General features: G+C 45.2%; 2 protein-coding genes across 2 annotated transcripts in view; both read left to right on the plus strand.

The window, feature by feature from the left end:
• Positions 1-581: 581 nt before the first annotated feature.
• Positions 582-23,448, plus strand: part of Orc1 (origin recognition complex subunit 1) — a 30,578-nt gene continuing 7,711 nt past the window's right edge. The window contains exons 1-13 of the mRNA XM_023724213.1: positions 582-676; positions 2,027-2,151; positions 4,275-4,453; positions 5,873-6,164; positions 11,504-11,870; positions 13,047-13,151; positions 14,219-14,414; positions 16,413-16,510; positions 16,793-16,894; positions 17,694-17,865; positions 18,450-18,557; positions 18,803-18,952; positions 19,831-19,950. Of these exons, the coding sequence (XP_023579981.1) occupies positions 582-676; positions 2,027-2,151; positions 4,275-4,453; positions 5,873-6,164; positions 11,504-11,870; positions 13,047-13,151; positions 14,219-14,414; positions 16,413-16,510; positions 16,793-16,894; positions 17,694-17,865; positions 18,450-18,557; positions 18,803-18,952; positions 19,831-19,950 (2,109 nt within the window). The remainder of the gene's footprint in view (positions 677-2,026; positions 2,152-4,274; positions 4,454-5,872; positions 6,165-11,503; positions 11,871-13,046; positions 13,152-14,218; positions 14,415-16,412; positions 16,511-16,792; positions 16,895-17,693; positions 17,866-18,449; positions 18,558-18,802; positions 18,953-19,830; positions 19,951-23,448) is intronic.
• The window catches only part of LOC105743213 (KH domain-containing, RNA-binding, signal transduction-associated protein 1-like), a 1,961-nt gene continuing 1,843 nt past the window's right edge, over positions 23,331-23,448 (plus strand). The window contains 1 exon segment of the mRNA XM_023724183.1: positions 23,331-23,417. Coding sequence (XP_023579951.1) covers positions 23,331-23,417 — 87 coding nt within the window.

A 23,448-nucleotide genomic window follows, 5' to 3' on the forward strand; every position in this document is an offset into this window, starting at 1 on the left:
TCAGTTCTTTAAGTGGCTGCTTCAACAAAGCAGTCAGGCTCAGGTTGCTGTGGTTCGATCCCCACAACACAAGACAGCCAGTCATGCCTTGAAGGCATTCGGCGCAAAAAAAAAAAAAAAAAAAAAAAAAAACACTTCTGGGCCAGGGAGATGGCTCAGTGGAATAAGCACTTCCCTGGCAAGCGCAAGGGCCTGAGTTCAATCCCTGGTTCTGCCAAAAAAAAAAAAAAAAAGATAAATCACATAACTGATGTGAAACATTTCACATTGTTAGATGTTCTGTGTCTATTGTAACTTTTTCCTACTAAGAACTTACAAATAGGTATAGTTTATCTTCTCATGTATTATTTCTGTGTGCAAGATAAAATAAGGAATAGTGTAAGATGTACGTAGATGATACTAGATTGCCTGTGTCTAATCTTCATCAAGTCTGACTCTTTGAAATATTATTGAAGTCCAAAATGTGTAAGGCACAGCCAGCAGAAAAAGAAAACAGGCTGAACTTATGGAAGGCAGGAGCGTATCTGGGACTCCATGAGTGTCGCTGTAACACTCAGGGTTAGGACCTTTCCACAGGAGCCATGGCGTCCTACAACACAAGGCGGAAGACCAGGCTGACCTATTCGTGGGTTGGCAGAGCATTGCTGGATCGAAAATTGGGCCACCAAACCTACAAGTGAGTGATGGGGCTCTCAGAATTGGGCTAGCAGAATTGCTTCTCAAACAAAACTGTTCCTAACTTTGTGTCCAGTCTCTTCTAAAATGTATGCATTGGGGGCCGGGGAGATGGCTCAGTGGAGTAAGCACTTCCCTGGCAGGCGCAAGGGCCTGAGTTCAATCCCTGGTTCCACCAAAATAAATAAATAAATAAATAAATAAATGCATTAATTTAAGGAAGGATTTTTAAAATTTGTTTATTTGTTTGGTACAAGGTCTCCTACACAGACTCTTAGTGATCCTCCTGTCACAGCCTCCCCAGCGCTAAGATTATAGGCATGTGCCACCATGCCCAGTTTCAGTAGCCAGCATGGAGCGCCTGGGGTTCCAGGGCCTGCACAACATGCGGTATGGGCGATTAAACCCAGGTTCTTGTGCTTGCCAGGCAGACACTTAGACTACAGAGCTATCTCCCAGGCCCTAAGGACGGATTTTATTTAATGTATGCTTATGTATAAATAGTGATGAGGGACCAGTTACATGTGTTGGTATATTTTTGTATGTGCAACAGTGTCATAGGTCTTCAAACTGAGTTGTTTGTAACTCCTGATGCTAGTAAGATGAGGAATGTTGTTATGATGTCTTTCCTAGCTGCCCAATTTGGTAATAGCATCAGACAGACGTCTTTCCAGCCTCAGAAAAGCTTTTGGTTTTGTTCAACAACAGAGAAATTAGGGCCGGCCAAATAGCTCAGTGGAGGGGATAGGGAGATGGCTTAGTGGAATAAGTGCTTCCCTGACAAGTGCAAGGGTCTGAGTTCAATCCCTGGTTCCACCAAAAAAAAAACCAAGAAACAAAAACCAGATAGCTCAGCGGATTAAAGTGCCTGCAAGCAGGTGCAGGGGCTAGACATTTTGAACCCCGTGCCTGCTGTGCTGGCCCTGCTCCCTGGGTGTGCTGAGACAACAATTGAGACTGGGCATGGTGGTGCATACCTGTAATCCCAGCTCTTGGGAGGCTGTAAACAAGTGGATCACTATGAGTCTGATCTCGTAGTGAGACTCTAAACACCCTGTAGGCCCTTCCTTAAAATACAACAAAACAAAACAAAACACAGAAATTAGAATTTTTATTAAGCCTTCTAGATCCTCATCATTTGTTCCAAAAAAAAAAAAAAAAAAAAAAATTCATTTGACTCATTTTACTTACTTTTTTAACTTAGTAAGCTGGTATCCCAGTAGGAGAGTTAGTCAGCATAGAGGAACTACTTAGGGAATATCTGGTTAAGGAATGCTCTTTGGTTCCAGAGGGCCTAAAGAGCATATTCACGCAAAGGAATTTCCTAACAAGTTTCTCTGTTCCTTCTTAGAGAAATATCTGTGAAAAGAGAAGGTTGTTCAACTCAGACTCATATCCAAGTTGGACAGTTCGTGTTGATTGAAGGGAAAGATGAAAATCCTTATGTTGCCAAATTGATTGAATTGTTTGAAGATGGTGAGTTTGCTGCTGGAGTGAAAACTATTCCTGGTTATGGATAATCGGGAAGTAAGGCAGAGGGAGGCTGCCTGCTGCTGCAGTCCCAGCAGCACACAGGCACCTGGGCCTGTGAGGTGGGATTACACGCACACCAGCTGTTACCTTTTCCTTCAGCCATCAGAGCGATGCTAGGTAAAATGGAACTGGAGGGCTTTGGAATTTTGCTTTTCCATTATTTTTAGGAGTGGAGGAGGGGCCATGGATATAGCTCAGCAGCATAAGCGCCTGCCTGACAAGTGCAAGGTCCTGAGTTTGATCCCCAGTACTGCAAAAAAAAAAAAAAAAAAAAAAAACTAAAAAGGAGTGGATGAGAATGGCCATGAAAGCAGGATTTGGGGGATGCAGAGAAAAGAGTTTGGGATGAAAGGAGAAGAAAATGAATAGGAGATTGGTACTGTACTAGACATCTAGCCTTTAATTTTGGCCCATGGAAGTAGTAAATTTGGCAAGTACAACTTCTTTACCAGGGAGGAGGTGAGTTGGATTACGAAGGTGTATCAGTTGGTGCTTAGTCAGGAAAGTCAAAGCTCTTTAGGTGTTTTATTGAGTGGGACTCAGGTACAGGGTTGGAAATGATGGACGAAAAGGTGAAGTCTCCCAGAGAGTGTAGGCAAGAGGAGCACAAGCCTCCTGCGATGTGCTGAGCTTCAAGCCTCTGCAGAAGATGGTCCACAGTGCTCAGGAGCTGGAATAGGGCAGAGCTCCAGCGGGAGGACTGAGAAGAAAGAAACCAATGTGATTGTGGGTTTTGAGAGGGTCTCTGCTAGTTCAGACTGGCCTTGTACTCACTATGTATCTCAGGCTGTCCTTGACACTATTTGAAACTACACAGAACTGCCTCTCCCTGGGTATGTGGGAGAGGAATGGCATGAGGGAGAGAGCGGGTAGCAGTTTGTATGCCTAAGAGAAGGAGGATCGAAAGCTCCTAGCCAAAATAGGCAACTTTGCCTGACCCTGTCTTGATAAAAAGACAGGGCTGGAATGTAGCTCAGCCTTACAGCGCTTGTCTCGCCTGTGCAATGCCTTGGGTTTGATCCCTGGATTATGAAATAAAAAGTGAAAGAAAGACTAAGTAGACTGAGTAGACGAAAGATTTGTTGTGTTGCAAAGAGAGGAGGGGTAGGCCACAGGGAGAGAAATAGCATCAAACTAGTGTCCACTAGGGGGAGCGCGTCAGCAGCAGTGCGGGCTTGTATGTGCAGATTTGTCTTGTGGGGTGGGTGCTTCTTTGCATGGGTTCCTTTTCTATGGGGAGTTTAGAAGGGACCTTGGTGATGATGAATTCTTGAGTGTATGAACATTCGCTTGGTGTAAAGTGACATAATTGTATAATACAGCTGATGATTGTAAGCACGTTTGCCCATAAGTCATCTTGCTGGTTGTAAGATATTTCTGGTTGCTCCTCTAATTCCTGCTGAAATTTTTTCCCCTGTGATTTCAGCCCTCCTTTTTCTTCTTATTTCTTTTCTTTAGTTTTTTGAGACAGGGTCTCGCTATGTAGTTCAGGCTGGCTCTGAACTCATTATGTAGCCCAGACTGGCTGCAAACTTGCAGCAATCCTCCTGCCTCATCCTCCCAAGTGCTGAGATGACAGGCATGTGCCACCCCTCCCAGCTGGACCCTTCTTTATACTCATTAATTTGCAGAATTTATCATTTACAATTTGTTTTCAGCCTGGATTGGAATAGCTCCTTTCAAATACTGTTTTTTGTTTTTTGGGTTTTTTTGCGGAATCAATCCAGATCCTTGCATTTGCCAGTCAAGCACTTATTCTACTGAGCCATCTCCCTGGCCCCCTCATATACTGTTTCAATTTCTGTGTCTTTTGAAGACACAGTTACCAAGAAGAAGGTGGGTATGGCATTGAATCGGACAGCTGCTTGATGGTCATATGACCTTTGACAAATCACTCAAGGTCCCTGAAAGTTAATTTCTTTGCCTGGAGGTAGCAGTAACACTGGCTTGCATGGTAGTTGTGATAATGCATGCTAAGGGCTTAGCGCAAAGTTGGGCACATAGGAAGTGCTAAATAAGATTCTCACATTTTCTTTATTTTTTTTCTTCCCACCTAATCCTTGTAGGTTCTGAACTCCGTTCCAGGAAACGTGCACGAGTACAGTGGTTTGTCCGATTCTGTGAAGTGGCTCCCTGTAAACAGCATTTCTTGGGCCGGAAGCCTGACCCACAGGAGATTTTCTGGTATGACAACCCTGCTTGTGACAACAGCATTAGTATTGAAACCATCATTGGCCCCGTTCAGGTAGGTGGTGCCTTGCTCATGGGTTCTAGCTTGGTGCAGACTTCTGTAGCCCCCTATACTGCATGACCTCAGCAATTCTACTGGCTCTAATTTGCCGCGTGGGGAATTCTTTCATGTTATCTCTGCCTTCCTGTTTACTTCATCCAAATAAATACTGATTGAGAGCACATTGAGGCGAGCCTCCTTGAGGAAGTGACATCTGGGTTATGACCTGAGGGATGAGCAGGAATTAGCTAATGTGTCTCTGTGGGAAATTATATTTAGCTGTGATTGTGGCAGGCATAAAACATCGTGAGGCTGAATATGCTTTGTTAAAGGAGGACCTCACCTTGAGCAAATCACAAAGCGTGTCAGTTGCTAAAGGCAAATTCGTGCTCTGGGATTTTATAAAAATCAGCTAATGAGCTGCTGGTTTATAGGCTGAAGTGGGACACTGATTTGGGTTCCCAAAGTAGGATGAGGTGGTGCTACTGAAGTGTGGTCTTACGGGGAATAAGTGGTTGTCTTAGTGGTGGAGCAGACTTGAGTCTAGCATGACTGTCCACGGTACCTGTATCTGGGTTAAATGAAGGAGCGCAGGGGTAGCAGCTGAGGTAGCAGGGTGGGTATAGTGACTTGGAAGCGTTGAGGGAAGGGGGTGCTCAGACAGCAGCATGGTGATGGCGGGGAGCAGGACTGTATGCCAAAGACAGATCGAGAGGTCACGTGTAGGCACACATTCCCTACAATGAGTGTGATCACTGTGTGGACCTAAATTGTACCAATAAACTTAATTTTAAAAAAAGTAAAGTGAAGGGAATAATTTACTGTGTGTAATTTACTGACATATTTCAAACTGCTTATAATTGAGTATTAAATGCTTACTTTTTCTATACATAGCCATGTTGTATCTGTGCCTCTTTAGTTTAGAAAGATGTCTTAGTTACTTTTCTCTTCATTGCTGGGACAGAACACCTCGTTGTTAAAGGGGAAAAGACTTTTTTAGCTGAGAGTTTGTAGAGGTTTCAGTCCATCGTTAGCCGGCTCCAAGGCAGAATAGCACAAGGCAGAATAGCAAAAGGCAGAGGGGCAATTGTTTCAAGGCAGTAGAAGACGGCCAAAGCAGCAGAGGGCCTTAACAGTGTCTCTGTGTCCCTTTTATCTGTACTGCTGGAATTAAGGTGGTGCCAAACCAACCAGTGGACTGACTTAATAATCACACACCCTATACTCTAGCACCGCACACTGTAGATTCAGCCACCTCTGAAAAATCCCTAGGGCTGCATAGGCTTGCGGGACATCTAGACATAAACCATAACAAAAGGTAATGTTCCACATACAGGTGTGGGAGTAAGTGGTTTTTAATCATAGCTTTGGTCGGTTCTGCCATGGCTGATTTAGCTGCATCTTTTCCTATTTATCCGTGCATCCTAAATGCAGGTAGTGGCTTTAGCATCTGATGAACCGATCCCGACGCACCTGAAAAATGAGAAAACATTCTTTGTGAAACTATCCTGGAATGAAAAGAAGTTCAGACCACTGTCCCCAGAACTATTCACAGAGTTTGATAAACTACAAGAAGACAGCCCCAAGTGCCAGAGGCCCAGCACTAGCAATGCAGAAAACCGTTCTTGGCACACAGCAGAAAATACGGTCAAAAAGACAGAATCAGGATGTTCTACCTCCAGGTCGTGCCAAATCCCCACCGCAAGGAAGAAGCTGGAGCTGGTCGGTAAGTGTGGAGTGGGGCACCGTGGGGCACACGGGGGCTCAAGGAACACCATAAAATGTTCATTGATTTGAATTGCTGAGTTAGTGCGTCAGTAGGCTAGGTATTGATTGGACACATTAAAATATAGATAATGTGAATTGTGCCATTTCAGTCATTTTTAAGTAGCATTAGGGACATAGTTTCATGAATTTGAGTAACTAGGTAAATGGAATTATATAGAGTACTATTTGTCCGTTTGTGACTGGTTCACTTACTGTAATTCTTTCTCTCAAGATGTATCCATGTTATAGCGTGTGTCAGAATTTTCTTTTGAAGGCTGAATGATATTCCACTTTATGGAGAATCTGCCTGTAATCTCAGCACTCAGGAGGCTGAGGCAGGAGGATCATGAGTTTGATGACACCCTGGGCTATTGTGTAAATGTAAAGCCAGCAATGGTAATATGTTTGAAATTGACTGTTTAGTAATTTTGAAATATATACTAGATTATCATTCACTGTAGTTACTGTTACGCAGTAGAACTCAAGTTGTTTCTCTGTCAAACTGAAACTTTGTACCCACTGAGCAGCAGCTCCGTTCTCTTCCCCTGTGCTTCTTCGGCCCTTGGTGACCTGGTCCTGCTCACTGCCTCTGAGTTCAGCTTTGCAGGATTCCACATACAAGTGAGATTGTGTGGAATTGTCTTTCTGTGCATGGCTTATTTCACTTCGCTTGACTTTCCCGCGTCATCCTCGTTGTCGCTTGTGCCTTTGATGTGCCGCTCCCCCGTGATTAGTGCTGCAGTCCCCTGGAATGAGCTGCTCCTTTAAGAGCCCTGCTGCAGCGCTGACGTTCCTCCTCCATCTTCCTTGGAAGAGCTAAGACCTGCATGCAGTGAAAATGCTTGAACTTCAAATCTGGACCACAAGGTCCTTCCCATATTTCATGATTATATGTCTTCAGGAAAAACTGCAGCTCTTAGGAACAGTTCTGATACACCATAAAATAGCTCTGTAATTGCTGTGTTAGTTCCTCTACCAGCAGTGCACTCACTAAGTAAAGGTTAAACTTGGTTCTGGTTCTTTATGCTCCTAGGATATATTCTACAGAGTGAAGAAGGAGACTTGGATTAATTTTCTTTTTCCTGACAAAAAATTATTATTGGTGATAATGCAGTTTGGTTCTTTTACTTGTATTTAATGTTAGGTCTTCATCTTTGATTTTGGTTTTTAAAAATATGAAACAATTATGCAGATTCAGAACTGTTTAAAAGAAGTATTCTCAGAGAAGCCCTTCTCCTTTCCTTACCCTCCCACCCTACTTATTACCTCATTTTCCATGGCTACTTTCAGCGTACCATACTTATGAGCAGGTGCATACGCACAGATACATCCTGAAGTGAACGTGTGTGTATGTTTTATTCTTGCCCATGGCTGCTCTGCGAGCTCAGCTCATCCTGTTATGTCAGTGATCCTCTTGACATTTTTTTTTCTGTGTGTGTACATGTGAAGTTCTTCAAATATATGTTGTTTAAATATTTTATTTTTATTTATTCCTCCCATCCCATTACTTGGGATTCAACCTTTGAACTGAACTACATCCCCAGTCCTTTTTAAAATTTCTTATCTTGAGACAGGGTCTCACCCAGTTGCTGCCCACTATAATAGTTACTTTTCTATTGCTGGACCCTTAACAACTGAAACTAAGAGCAGGTGAGATTTATTTTGGTTCAGGGATTCAGAGTCTAGTCCATGGTCAGTTGGCTCCAGGTCAGAAACAGTATGGTGGGAAGGCAGAGCAAAGGAAGGCTGCTCACCCCATGGCAGCCAGTAAGCAGAGAGAGCAGAGAGCAGGGATAACCCCACCGCAAGAACATAGCCTTCTAGATTATGCCCCCACGACCCAGACACTTTCTGAAGGACCCACATATAAACATGTGAGACCTATGAGGGATATTTCAGGTTTAAACCATGACACCCAGGCTGGGCTTGAACCTGTGGTCCATCTGCCTCAGCTTTCCAGGGCTCAGGAATTACAGGTGTGCACTACCACATCGGAATTAATTTTTAAGCTTTTGCATATTTTTCCTTTTCTGTGAAAGCTATTTGTATTTGTGGTATCTCTTTTGTACAGTGTGTAAATAAGAGCTGAATACAAATGTATAAAACATTTGGAAAATGGGAAAAAGTTATTAAAGAAATAATTGCAGAATTGTTTGTTGGACTAGCATGATTTTGAAATTTAAATCAAGAATTTCTAGGGGTTGAGGAGATAGCTCAGTAGAATAAGCACTTCCCTGGCAAGTGCAAGGGCCTGAGTTCAATCCCAGGTTCCGAAAAAAAAAAAAAAAGGAAAAAATTTTTTCTATTCAAGGGCTAGGGAGATAGCTTGGCTGTCTGAGCACCTGCCTGGCAAGGGCAAGGACCCCAGTTCAATCCCTGGTACCACATGCTGTGCCTGCCCAGGAACCCCAGGTGTGCCATGCCAGTCGCTGGTGTAGCAAGACCTTGTACCAAATAGAATTTTGATTCAATACAACTATAAAGCTAAAAGACGGAGGATCTAGTGAAAATATTCGGATCAGTTATTTTGACAGAAAGGTGGGAAATGAACTAAGATATGAGGGACGCCAGGATGTTGAGGTGTATTTGTTAATCTAGACCTGAGTTATCTCATTATCTACCAAAAAACTGAGTAATTTTAGCTGCATGTTCAAAGACTTTTAAGATCTAGCTCTAGATAACATTTTTAGTTCAGTTTTACTGAAGCATAATTTGCTGTAGAATTTCCCTTTTATAGAGTACCTGAATATTCATAATGAGATATCCTGGGCATGAGACCCTAATTAATTAATTAATTAATTTGGCGGAACCAGGGATTGAACTCAGGCCCTTATGCTTGCCAGTGAAGCACTTATGCCACTGAGCCATCTCCCCGGCCTGAGACCCAAATTTAAACATGAAATTCCTTTGTTTCATACGCCCTCATGTACCACCTAACCAAGGTTATATATTTGTTATATGTATTTGTGGGATGCGTACATTTTCCACTTGAACCTTCCACTTGTGGTTTTATGGCATTGCACTGTTTCAGAATTTGTAGGTTTTTCGGGGCTGGCGAGATAGCTAAGCGGAATAAAGCACCTCCTTAGGCAAGCTCGGGGACTGAGGTTCGGTCCCCAGCCCCATATGCTGCTCCAGCCCCTCCCCAGTGCGGGCTGAGCCATCTAGTCTGCTATGGTGGTGCATGCCAATAATCCCAGCGTTGGGGAGGCTGAAAGTAGGAGCATCATCATGAGTCTAAGCTGCATAGTGAGACCCTGTAACAACTAAATACATTAAAAAAAAAAAAGAATTTGTAGCTTTTTGGATTTCAGACTTAAAAGTCTTCACAAGTATATAGATTTTTATTTTTTTATTTTATTTTATTTTATTTATTTTTTTTTTTTTTGGCGGAACCGGGGATTGAACTCAGGCCCTTGTGCTTGCCAGGCAAGCGCTTATTCTGCTGAGCCATCTCCCCGGCCCCAGTATATAGATTTTTATAATCATCATTATAATTGGTTTTACCTCAAAATGTATTTATGCCCCTTTGTAGAAACACTACCTTAAGGGCTAGCAAGGTAACTGAGTGTTCTAAGCACCTGCTTAGGCAAGTGAAGGTGCCAGGGTTTGATCCCTGACACCACATGCCGTGCTACCCCCCCGCCCCCCATGCACTAAGCTGGCCACCCAGAGAGGGCGCGGTAGCACACTCCTATAATCCCAGTTCTGGGGAGGCTGAAAACCAGAGGATCACTGAGTCCGAGTTGTGTAGTGAGACCCTGTACCAAATACTTTAAAAAAAAAAAAAATTCTTCTTAGTCCTGGTGCCCACTAATTACTGCCTGTTTCTAAAGTTTGTTTCCTGAAACATGTTGAAATCAGTCTGATTCTGCCCCCTTTCACTTAACATCATGCACTTGATAGTCAACCATTGTGTCATGCACTGCTAATTTGTGCTTTTTTATTCCATTGAATGGGTTTACTAATGCTTATACATTCGCCGTGTAAGAATATCTGGTTTGTTTCTAGTTTGGGCTGACTATGAATAAAGCCGCCATGGCTGTTTGGACATAGGCACAAAACAACACTTTGATGCTTGCTGCGCCAGCCCTACATGGTGGCGCACACTTGTAATCTCCCAGCGTTGGGGAGGCCGATAACAGGAGGATCAGTATGAGTCTGAGCAGGGTAGCAAGACCCTGTACTAAATACATAAGTAAATAAGTGATTTAAACATTTTTTTTTTAAAGCTATCATCCTTAGCCCTCATGTGCTCTAGCTATGTATTTTACTCATATTGTAGATGCTTATGCCTATTATCGTCCCAATTCGACCCGAGTGTCTTGTGGATGAGGATGAGGACTGAGCCCCATTAGCCTTTTGTCCTAGCATCTGGCACAGACCTTGCCTCTTCAGCGCCTCAGTTGTGCCTATGAATGGAGCACGGAGGTCCTTGAGAGCCCTTGGCACTGGCAAAAATGGAACAGGTCACGGGATCTAGACGGCTGTCCACAGGAATCCGTCTTCTAATGCGGGCTAAGGAGAGCCTGGGGCTTGTGTTCTTCAGGCCTCGCTAGTGATTTCCTCTTGAGTTGGATTGGAGGATGGAGTGTTGCAGCCCACTGAGAACTGCTCTGGTAGATTATTTCAGGGAAATGTGGTTGCTGCACAGACGTGTGGTTGTGGCCAGAAACTGACTTAAAAGCTGGGTTAGCCCGGGCATGGTGGTACACGCCTGTGGTCCCAGCACTCTGGAGGCTGTGGCAGGAGGATTGCTGCAAGTCTGAGGCCAGCCTAGGTTATATATGGAGTCCAAGGCCAGCCAGGAATAAGATAGCAGACCTTCTCTCAAAAAAAAAAAAAAAAAAAAGGTGGTTTCTAAGTCAGGCACAGTGGTACATGCTTGTCATTCCAGCTACTTGAGAGGCTGAAGCAGGACAACTGTAAGTTCAGGGCCAGCCTGGGCAACATTGTTAGACCTTGTCTCAAGAAAAAGTTGATTTACAGGAAGGGCCTAGAAGTGTACCTCTGTGAGAGTGCACTTACCTCAAATTGTGAGGAATTGGGTTCAGTCCCCAGCATCAAGTACAGAAGAAATTTAAAAAATAAAAGTAACTGTGCTAGGAGAGATTACTCATCAAGTTCAGGAGAGAGAAAATGAAAATAGAGGTATATGGAAGTTTTAAGGATAGGATAATTCAACTTTGTATATAACTCATGTCTTTTTATAACTTTATTTAGCAACAATTAGATTGGACATGTGTACATTGCTAGGTGTAAAATTTGCCTGTTCTTTGTAATGTTTCTTGGGCTTAGGTTCCCCTAGGAAGCCTGACCCTGAGACATCCCATCACACTTCCGGGGCTTCTGTGGATACGCCAAGAAAAACTAAGCGAAAAGCAGCCTTCTCAGAGCCCCCCTCACATTCGAAGCGATCCCAGCCAGAGGGAATCAAGACCTCATCTCCAGCTCTGAAAGCGCCCAAGAAAACTGGAGTGCTTGGACTTGATTGTGCAGATGACAAGAAAGAGGCACCTGAATGTCACGTGATCCTGAGAACCCGAGTATCAGCTGTGAAAACCATGGGGATTAGTCAAGAGAGGAACCTTACCCCTGTCAGGGGGGGCCAGAGATCCTCAGGGGTGCCTTTGGTGGCTCTGACACCAGAATACAACAAAAAGAGGTAACAAGGGATATTAGAGAGTTGCAGGGAGCAGACTGATGTCATTCCTGTGATGTGAAATGGATTATAGTTACACAAAACCCTTAAGAGCAGTGGGTTGCAGAGTATCATAGGAGCACTGGGAACCTTTCCAAAGTACAGATTTCCTTTTTTGTGTTTTTGTTTTTGCAAAATACGAATTGCTAAGCCTATGACTGTACCTAGTGAATCAGATGCCAAGCATTATGTCATGGTGTTTCTATTTTGAAATGCCCTTCACTGATTCTGTGTCCCCTGCTGTCATTAGAGAATTGTTCTGTGGAAAAATAATTTCCAGGTCCAGTGAGATAGCTCAGTGGACTAAAGCACCTGCTTAGGCACGCTTCGGCAAGCGCAGAGACCGCAGTTCGATCCCTGGCACCACATGCCTTGCCAGCCCCTCCCCCGGGGAGGACTGAGCCATAGTCTGGGCGTGGTGCTGTAGGCCTGTAATCCCGGCACTGGGGAGGCTGAAAACAGAAGGATCACTATGAGCCTGAGCTGCCGTAGTGAGACCCTGTAACAAGCAAATACATTAAGAAAAAATAAAAAGAAAAATATTTTCTAAACCTACAATTCTGGATTTCATTAGGTGGTATGGCTCCTTGTCACATTTTGACAATCATTTTTCTAAAACCAGAATTTTCTTTTTTAATTTGAAGCCATTCTCTAATATAGTAAAGACAGATAATAAATCCAGCACAAACTCTGCAATCTGATGCCAGATACTATTTATAGATAATGAGCTGTACAAATGAAAATGTGGCCAGCAAGAAATCACAAATAGAAACTCCCAACAGCTGTCCCTGATAGGTTGTTCAATAAAGACTTTATACTGATTGAACTAAGCATTTCTGCTAACCTTGCCTGGGAGCAGATTTATGGATATACCAGAAAGGAACAAGTGAAAAGACAGGAAACTGCCTGGGATTAGTATATTGCAGTCTACAGCTGGGGAAGATGAATGATTTCAGTAAGATTTAAGCAAACTTGAATCTGAGCTTTTATAGCCCTTTTAGCAAAGTGTGGTTAGCTCTGCATAGTAGCTATACAAAGAAGAGGAGCCAATCAGACCCCCTGACTTAACCTCTCATGCCTGTGGGTAGAGCCTAGGTGCTCAAAAGTGGTTTCTGTAATGTGTTTACAATTCTCTTGCAGGGAAGCAAAAGAACCAGATGGCCAGAATGAAGCTGCTGCTACTTCCCAACGCACCCGCAGAAAAAGTTCTCTCCTGACGATGAATCGGATTAGGCAGCAGCTTCGGTAGGGCCACTCCTTGGCAGGCAGAACCTCCCTGTCACCTGTTGGATCTAGGTTTCTTCTCTTAGTTGCTGTCCTGGTTATTTGTCTCTCATTGCTGAGAAAAAAATACCCAATGCCCCCCAAAAGGAAAGGTTTATTTAGTTCACAGTTTGTGGGGGCTTCAGTCTATAATCAGCCGGGTCTCAGGCAGATCGGCACATGGCAGAGTGCAGCAGTTCATGGTGGCAGAAGACAGCAAAAGCAGCAAGAGCAAAAAGGGGGGCTAGAGAGAGAGCTGGCCTCTTCCTTGTATTGTAAGCAGCTACCACCCCCGCCACCCCCAGGGTGAGCGTATGTAGCTCTCACACCATCTGTGTGGTTAGGATGTTTACAACGTGAGGACCCTGGCCAGCAGGTGAGTTCCTTCCTTCAACTTTTCTAGTTGGCACAATGTATCGACCATTACAGTCGCCCATGTGTTGCAATTCAGTTTTTAGATAGCTTGTTTGGATTTATATTAAGTTTCACACAAAAATTACAGTTTCAGAGGGACAAGAAGTACTGATCTGGGCTTTGTTGTTGGTTGTTATCTTTTTCAGACAGGGTCTCCTTTACAGTTCAGGCTGGCCTTGAACTCTCGCTGTAGCCCAGGCTGACCTTGTTCACTCATAGTGATCCTCCTGCCTCAGCCTCCTGAGTGCTGGGATTACAGGCAGGCACCACCATGCCTGGCTTGATCTGGGTTTACATGTGCCCATGACCAGCCCCACGACTGTCATTCCCAGCAAGACAGTGAATTCTAACTCTGATAAACCTTAATTTGAATTTAGACTTCTGAATCTGTGAGGTTTGGGAAGGTCATTTAATCCTTGATTCCTCATGTATAAGATAGTAAGCCACAAAATTGTTGGAGGGGTTTAATGAGATTAAAGCCCCCTGTTGGCAGAATGTCTCAGAAGTAGAACAAAGCCCACACTGCTGGGTGGCAGAAGAGGCTAACTAATGCCTGTGATGCATGTCCATCTTGTTGGAATTCTTAGCAGGCTTGAACCCTGACTAACAGAAAGTAATATGTCCCCATCGTTCAGATTTCTAGAAAACAATACAAATGACCAAGAAGAGAAAGAATTCCTGCCAGCAACAGAGGATTCCGAATCCAGCAGTGAGGATGGAGAGGTTTCTGCTCCATCCCTTCCAAAAAGAAAATCCCACCACACATCCAGGAACCCATTGCCTTGCTCAGAGGCATCTGTCCAGACCCCCTCCAGGACACCAAAGAAGACTGTAAGATTCTCTCACGTTTCTTTCCAGTGAAGCAGCCTCTTCTGGTGTAAAGGTTGGCAAGGTTGAAGTGACACTTGGTCACAGCTGGGTTCTGAGCACTGTTCAGGAGAAAGCATACCTAAATGAACCTGAGGACTGAAAAATGAATCTAGTTCCCCTTGACTTTTAAGTTCAAGTTCCTTTTAAGATCAAATTCCTGAGAGCTGAGCTTCCTCCCTGCCTTTGCCTTTCCCCAGCAAGTGCACCAGGCCTTAGAGGGAACTGAGCCAGCTGTGGGCTGGGCTGGGCTGGGCTGGGCTGGGCTGGGCTGGGCTGGGCCGGGCCGGGCCGGGCCGGGCTGATTTACCCGAGAAACTGGGAGTGCAGCGTGTAGCGTACGTTTTGGTGAGCAATTGGCTAACAGTGAGATGGAAGCAAAGGTGTCTTTTCTGCTGAGTAGAACTTAAGTAAAACACTAAATAGTAGTAAGAAAAATAGACGTGTTTGAGAAATATTGGTATTAAACAAGTTAAACTGATGGAGCAACTTGTTTTTCTGATCACAGTTGGGAAATGCTTAATTAGAATTTTCCGATCACGATTGAATATAGGGCTGGGGAGATAGGCCCGTGGTCTAAGCGCCTGCCTGCCAAGCACAAGGACCCCAGTTCAATCCCTGGTATAGTATGCCATGCTGGCCACCAAAAATGGGCATGGTGGTGCATGCCTGTCATCCCAGCGCTGGGGAGGCTGAGACAGGAGGATCACTGTGAGTCCAAGCTATGTAGCAAGACCTTGTACCAAATACATAAATAAATAAAATACAGGGCTGGCCAAATAGCTCAGTGGATTAAAGTGCCTGCTTAGGAAGAGACGGGCCAGGAATTTGAACCCCAGGCCTGCCGAGCTGGCCCTGCCCCTGGGGCACACTGAGATGGCAGATGGCAATTGAGACTGGGCATAGTGGTAAGTGCCTGTAATCCCAGAATTTGGGAGGCTATAAACAGGAGGATCTCTATGAGTCCAATCTATACAGGGAGACCCTGTAGACCCTGTACTAAATTACACACACAAAAAGATATATATATATATCTATAATATATATATAATTTAGATTGAATAGTTCAATCCCTGGTACTGTAAAAATAAATAAAGTTAATTAATTTAGATTGAAGGCAAAGAAAAACATCCAGAAGAGGGGAATTCAGTAGATCCTATCTGAAGCAGAGGCTGGGAGTCTTTACCTGTAATTCCTGTACAAAGGTCCCTCGCTCTGGTTTGATTGTATTACCTGCCTCCCACCCAGGAGAGATTGTAACCTGAGTGACATCCTGGCCTAGTGAAAAGGAAGGTCAGACATCCCCCAGGGTCCTGGATTCTTTCTCTGTAAGGCTTTATTATTATTTTGCTGCTTTCCTCACTGTTAATAGATAAAAAGCTTTTCGAACAGCCGGAGTGGAAGTGCTTTCTGCCTGAAGGGGAGGTGGGACGATGCCCCTTACTCACAGCGAGGGAGGAGCAGGCCTGCTCTAGCCAGTCAGGTGGATGGGCTGTGAGCCCAGCACTGGCCTGGGGCTGGATGTGTGGCACTTGCCGTGTGTCGTGGATTGTGGAAGTCCTTATTTTTGAGCATAACAAAATATCTTAGGACTCAAACCCAGTTTTGACTACTCTTCTACCCTACCTTTGTGTACAGTACTTTAGGTTTCTTAAAAATTTCTTGTTGTCTTTCAAGATTTAAAGTAGGGGCCAAGGCTATAGCTCAGTCGCACAGCACAGCACATGCCTGGCTAGCACAAGAAATCCTGAGTTTGATTTCTGGTTCAAAAGAAAAGAAAGAAAAAAGAAGTAAATTGGAGTGGAATTTGGACAATGGAGAAAGAATGTGATGTGGGAGGGGAAGAACAGAAACAGGAAGAAGAATTCACTATCTGCTTCTTCTTATCAGATTATTGTGAGGCATCCTGGATGGCATTTGGTTTTGTTTGTCCATCTCAGTCCTGTTCTCTTTTGAATACAGCTCAGGCCTAGAACACCACATCGTGCCACCGCCAAGATTCGCAACCGAAGCTTGGCCGCCCAGGAGCCGGCCAACGTGCTGGAGGAGGCCCGGCTGAGGTAGTGCTGCTCATGAGCCCCGAGAAGTGGGCGGGGAGGGATTAGGGCCGAGTGCAGGCATTAGTGTTTATAATAAGGGCAGAATGTAAAATGAGTGTTTAGAAGGAGCAACCTTTCAAGCAGAGTGCGGCTGAGGTAACAGCACTCGGTGGAAGGAGTCTCTTTCACGTCTACTGCTGCCATCTTCTGTGGGATGGGAGGTGACCCTTCACTGGTACCTCTGAGGTCTGCCACCCTTAGGCTTCTAAAGTCCTCCTTTTCTTTTATTACCACTCGCTGTAGGCTGCATGTTTCTGCTGTGCCTGAGTCTCTTCCTTGTCGAGAGAAGGAATTCCAAGACATCTACAACTTTGTGGAAAGCAAACTTCTTGACCAAACTGGAGGGTGAGGGACGTGAGGTGGGGTGGGGTGGTCCAAGGAGGAAGCCCCAGTCTAGGTAGGTAATCTCTCCAGGATTAATAAGATCATTGGTGAAGCTGACTGCTTCTGAAGAAGCTTCTGTAGCCAAATTTTATAGTAGTCTTCTGTCTTTCAGAAAATAAAAAACTTGGGGCTGGGGAGATATCTCAGTGGACTAAGGGCTTGCCTAGCAAGCACAAGTTCCTGAGTTCTATCCCTAGCACCACCAAAAAAAAAAGAAAAGAAAAAACTGGTTGTCTTAAGTCACTTCAGTTACTTTCTCATCACTAGGACAAAACACCCAGTGTTCACAAATTAAAGGTGGAGAGGTTTATTTTGGCTCAGACCTATGAAGCTTTTGGTCGATGGTTGGCAGGCTCACACGCAGAAAAGGTGATGTGGATGGGCCTGCCATGGGTCAGGAAGCAGGGAGGAAAGGCACTGTCAGGAGGGAGATGCGCTCCCTAGGTCCCCTGACCTCATAGCAAGCGCTGCGCAGCCTTCCCCACTGTTAGATGAATGTACTAAGGAGAAGAATGCCTCAATCTCCTTTCCAAAGCCCCACCTCTGAACACAGGGGGATGGTGGGGGCACTGGCCTTCGATCACTAGGTAGTTTCGTGTATAGGCTTGCTTGTGAGTGACTGTCTGAACCAGTCCTACTCTGACCAGCTTCCAGTGATGCTCCTTACTGTCCCCACCTGCACATTTCAAGTATCTCAGTCCTTTTTGGCTTTTGGTGCCTGGCACAGACCTTGCCTACAGGTCTCCCCATCTTACCCTAGGTGCATGTACATCTCTGGGGTTCCTGGGACAGGAAAGACTGCCACTGTGCATGAGGTGATACGCTGTCTGCAGCAGGCAGCCCAAGCTAATGACGTTCCTCCCTTCCAATACATTGAGGTTAATGGCATGAAGTTGACAGAGCCCCACCAAGTCTACGTGCAGATCTTGCAGGTGAGCAGAGCTGCAATGGCTACTTTCTTCTGTGTATTTCACAGGTTTCGGGTCTACCAGGCATTGTCTTTTGCATAGTAGCAAGGGTGAGGGAGACAGAATTCTTGCTCTCAAGGACTCTTATGTCTAGGAGCTGCTCAGTGAGTGAATGCAAGCCGGGCCTTGGCAACTTGGTGACAACCATTAGCCGACATGCGACAAGGTGGCAGCTATGGAACAGAGCTGAGAGGCAGGCCAGGGTTTAGGTTTCCCTTTCTTTTTCTTTTGGTTCACTAGCTCTTCCCTCAGTATGGGTCATATTCAGTTACACAATGGTGCAGTGGTGACTTTAGCAGGACTTCTGGGGCCAGCCTTTCCATTTCAGACGAGATCGGGTGCGTTCAGGGTGGTATGGCCGTAGACCCATTTCCATTTTAAACACAAGATTTTTATCTTCTCTGGTGCTTCTCCTGTCCTTCCAGGTTAAGGATAAGGATAGAATGGGGGTACAGAAAACAGGACACTGAAATCCCCAGTCTAGGTTTCTTCTTCTAATAGATCTCACCTTAAACCTGTTCACCACAGCTGTTTTTTTCCCCATGCAGAAGCTGACGGGCCAGAAGGCAACAGCTAACCATGCAGCAGCACTGCTGGCAAAGCGATTCTGCACCCGAGGGTCCCCGCAGGAAACCACTGTCCTGCTTGTGGATGAGGTAAGGGGTCCCAGGGAGGTAAAGAGAAGTGGGCAGCACTTGACTATAACATTCCAGGAGTGAATCTGGGTTGGCTGGAAGTGGTGGCTCCCTTCTGCATTCACGTGAGCCTGTTCATGGACTCCTTGCTGCTTGGGTAGAGTGACCTGAGCGGGGCATGCAGCGAGGACAGTGTAACGGGTTTCCACCCCTCCCTGGCTCAGTCTTCCTGACCAGCCCAGCATGTCTGTCCCCTTACCTGGCAGCTTGACCTTCTGTGGACTCACAAGCAAGATGTCATGTATAATCTCTTTGACTGGCCCACTCACAAGGAGGCCTGCCTGGTGGTCCTGACTATTGCCAACACCATGGATCTGCCTGAGAGGATCATGATGAACCGGGTGTCAAGCCGATTGGTAGGTCCTATGCAGTTCTCAGGCACAGGTCTCTAAGCTGGGTGAAGGGGTTCTGCAAAAATAGAAACAGAAAATTAAATATGGTTCTGCTGTGCATGTGATTTCTACGTTGGATGAAATGCCGCTGCATGATTTTGTGCACATATCCTGTCTTGACACTGTATTACCTCTACATTTTTAAATTGTACAAAACTGTGAAGAGCTATTTGTTTTTACTTTGTTTTGGGATATGTGTATGTACCAGGTGTTAAACTCAGGGCCTATAAACTGAGCTATATCTCAGTCCTTTTCTAGTTTTTATATTTCACTAAGTTGCCCAGGCTGGGCTTGGACTTGCAGTCCTCTGGCCTCAGCCTCCTAATGTTGCCCTGGGATAACAGGCATGTGCTACCACAGTGGGCCGATTACTTTAAAATTATGAAGCACTTACTACTTGCTACCTGTAAGGTAGGTGGAGTAAAGCAGTGAGCCAGGCAGGGGCAGACTCTGTTCTCACAGCCCAGCAGTTGAGCAGGAAGCAGCAGGTCCAATCATGATGGACCTGATGTTCCCAGCCAGAGGCTGTGTGATCAGAGTGTAAATCCTGACCTCCTCATACCTGGGTTAGTGAGAGCCACTCTGCTTCCATCTAATGCCAAATGATTCTGGCAGAATAAAAGGTTCTTAAAACAAAAAAGTAGTTTGAGAACTAGTGACCTGTAGGATGCCCCCGGCCGTTTTCAGTAATGACGGTAGTAGGCTGCCAGAGTAGTCCTGGGAAGAAATGAAAAAAATGTAATGTGGAACTTGGGAATTCGGCTTAGGAGGCTGAAGATGGTTTTCTACCTGGGCAGTCAGTGATCAGTTAATGAACTTTTCCTCTGTCTTCTGGCCCTTAGGGCCTTACCAGGATGTCCTTCCAGCCCTATACTCACAGCCAACTGCAGCAGATTCTAGTGTCTCGGCTCAAGCATTTGAAGGTCTTTGAGGATGACGCCATCCAGTTGGTGGCCAGGAAGGTAAGTCAGCGCTCTCCCACTTGCTGGTCAGCAAGTCTCTGCTGAGCACCAGTTGTTTGTGAGGTTGTACACTGCAGGCTCTGAGAATGAAGGGAGTTTTAGGAAGTCCTTTAAAAATAAGCATAAATAAATAAAATAAAAATAAGCACCAAAAAAGAGCTTGGAAAGATACCTTGACAACCTTATTATCAAATTTCTTAGAAGGCCATGGATTTTTTTTTTTTTTTTTTTTTTTTTTTTTTTTTTTGTGGAACCAGGGATTGAACTCAGGCCCTTGCGCTTGCCAGGGAAGCACTTATTCCACTGAGCCATCTCCCCAGCCCCTGGCCATGGATATTGTGAGCTCATATACTGAGTCACATTAATGGATTCAGGGAGTGAGCAGATTTGGGTAATTGAAAGGGTAGCATAGAGAGGACTATGGTTTGGATTCTGGACTCCTGGGCACGTGAAAGGTGATAGGAAAGTTAATTTGAGCCTCAGTTTCATTTATGAAAAATGGAAGTGATCCTGAAGTGGGTTCTGGTGAGAATTATGTCATGGCTGTGGTGTCTGCCAAGGGTCATCCATACTTCAGGGTATGTGTGAGGTATTGAAAACCTGGAGGATCAAAGTAGGTTAAAAGTTCAAAGAGGCCAGGGAGATAGCCCAATAGAATAAGCACTTGCCTGGGAAGTGCAAAGTCCTGAGTTCAGTCCCTGGTACCACAAAAAAAAGAAAGAAAAAGAAATAAAGTTAAAAGAAAATAACCATACATCCAACAAGTATTTCAGTACTTAAAAGCATTCCAAATGTGTTGTAGTTGCCTGAAATGCGGTGGGCACTGAGTGCTGCAGCACACGCCAGTCTCTTGCTTGGATTGGGTACTAAGGTATATACTAGGCCCAGATGTGAGCCACTGGGTCCTGTCCCCAGACTTCAGATTCTTTTTCTTTTTTGTATTTTAGGGAAGGGTCTACAGGGTGTACTAGATGGGACTCGTAGTGACTCACCTGTTTACAGCCTCCCAAGAGTTGGGATTACAGGCACGCTACCACACCCAGTCTCAGTGTGCCTTGGGGTGGGGGTGGCACGGCGGACTGGAGGATTGAACTCCCGGCCCCTGCACCTGCTTGCAGGCCTTTAATCTGCTGAACTATGTGGCTGGCCCTGAGGCTTCAGATTCTAAGGAAAGGAATCCTCAAAATTATCCTCTATCCCTTCTGTGGTTAGCGTTTCTCATTTCTGTTGTCTCAGATAGTCCAAGACTACTTTTTTCCTCTGAATGCGGTTTTCTTATGACAGTCTATTTTTTTGAGCTTGTCTTCCTTTTTCCTCTAAGTTGTACCTTATTGGCATTGATCTCTGCCTGGCTTTGTTGGAGACTTTCCTCAGGTATCTTGGTAGTCTACTGAGGGATAAGTGTGGAGGTAAAAAGTTGGCTGGTGTTGGGCAGCTGCTTATAATCCCAAGGACTAGGGAGGCAAAGGCAAGAGGATCATTTGAGCCCGTAACTTCAAGACTGGTTGAGCAACACAGTGTGACACTGTCTCTTATAAGTAAAGTAGCCCGGTGTGGTTTCACACACCTGTGATCCTAGCACTCGAGAGGCTGAGGCAGGAGGATTGAGTTGAAGACCAGCCTGGGCTTCAAAGTGAGCCCAAGGCCAGCCTGAACTGCTTAGCGAGACCTTGTCTCAAAATGTGTGTGTGTGTGTGTGTGTGTGTGCGCGCGCGCGCGCGCGTGCGTGCACTGCTTGGTGACCTCTTGAGCCCTTTTTTCCTTTTTTTTTTTTTTTTTTACAGTATCAGGCATCGAACTTGAGATCTTGCGCTTACCAGATAGGCACTTAGGCTGCTGAGCTATATCCCAGGCCCTCTTGAGCTCTTGAATGGTTCTCATTCACTGTGATAAAGGGCCCTAAGAGCTTCTGTTGAAATTATTTCACACTTTCATGGCAAAAGTAGATATAGACAACATATAAATGAATGAGCCTGTGTTTCATTAAATTTTATTTACACAAATGTGTAGGTGGTTGTAGTGTTGACTCCAGGTCTAAAGCATCTTAAAAGTTTACCTAGAACTGGGCATGGTGGTGCATACCAGTAAGCCCAGCACTCAGGACGTTGAGTCAGGAGGATCGCTATGAATTTGAGATGGGGATGGGGGGCGGCTACAAAAGTGAGCACAGGACCGGTCCAAACCGCCAAGCAAGACCCTGTCTCAAAAAAAAAAAAAAGTTTTCCTAATTTCCTCAGTCAGTCGTCTTTATCTTCTAGCCAAACATCCTCGTTAATCTCCAGTTCCATTATCGCCAACTCCTATACACTGTGAAGGTTTTCAGTGTAATTGAGATTTGTTCTTGGAGTCTGCACTATTGGTGCTTTGACCAACTGGATGTGGAAGATTAGAGGAAAGAAGAATATAAATTGATATTCCTATTTCTGTCTTGGTTACTAGAAAAGTGATTTTTGTTTTGAGTAGGTTAAATTTTAGTTCTGAAAACAAACATACACAAAACATTAAATTTGCATATAATTCTACTTTCCAGAGATGACATTTTCTGTGTGTGTGTGTGTGTGTGTGTGTTAACAGGAATTGAATCCAGAGCATCCTGCCACTGAGGTCCATCCCAGGGCCACTTGAGTTCTTATTTTCTGACACTGCTTCTTTTAAGTTGCCTAGGCTGGCCTCGAACTTGTGATCCTTCTGCCTCAGCCTCTTGAGCTGGTAGATTATAGGCGTGCACCACCATGTCTGGCATGACTATTTTTAATATGTAAGTGTGTTGTGTACGTATATGTGTAGTTTGCTTTTAAACTTAAGTGTTTTGGTTTTTTTTTAGTTGTTTTGAGACAATATCTAATATGTACTACATGCTGGCCTTGAACTTGCTTATGTAGCCCAGACTAGCCTTGAACTTACGGCAGCTCTCCTGCCTCAGCCTCCCAAGTGCTGGGATTACAGGGGTGTCCCACTACGCCTGGCTAATACATCACAAATTTTAGAAGAAGTAGCCATTTCGGACAACACCAGGTGCTTGTGACAATGGTCAGGTAAACTGCAAAGATTGCTGCCAAGCATGAGGAATAGAAACAGAGACCCCTGTAGGCTTGTACAGATTGCAGGTGTGCCCTCTGGGAAACTTAAAATGCAAGTTGCCTTCTGAGTCAGTATAAGATGGAGCAGAGGATTCCCCGAGAAACTTCTGTGCCCAGTCAGGAGGCAGCAGCAGGGGTGGTATTAGAATTGTGGCTTTAAAAGTAATTCAGGGGCTCGCTGGGTCGCCCAGGTCAGCTTTGGTAGCTGTCGCGCTTGCTCTCCCACCCCCGCCAACCGCCGCTAGGGCCTCTGCCGCTGCCGTGTGGCTTCCTCACTTGTTTGCTCGCCCATCATCACCGATGAAGCGCCGGGACGACCCTGCCGCGCGCATGACCCGGTCCTCAGGCCGCAGCGGCTCCATGGACCCCTCAGGTGCCCACCCCTCGGTGCGTCAGACGCCTTCCCGGCCGCCGCCGC

Source organism: Octodon degus, unplaced genomic scaffold, assembly GCF_000260255.1.
Source record: "Octodon degus isolate 3935 unplaced genomic scaffold, OctDeg1.0 scaffold00107, whole genome shotgun sequence".
In the NCBI taxonomy this organism is placed as follows: Eukaryota; Metazoa; Chordata; class Mammalia; order Rodentia; family Octodontidae; genus Octodon; species Octodon degus.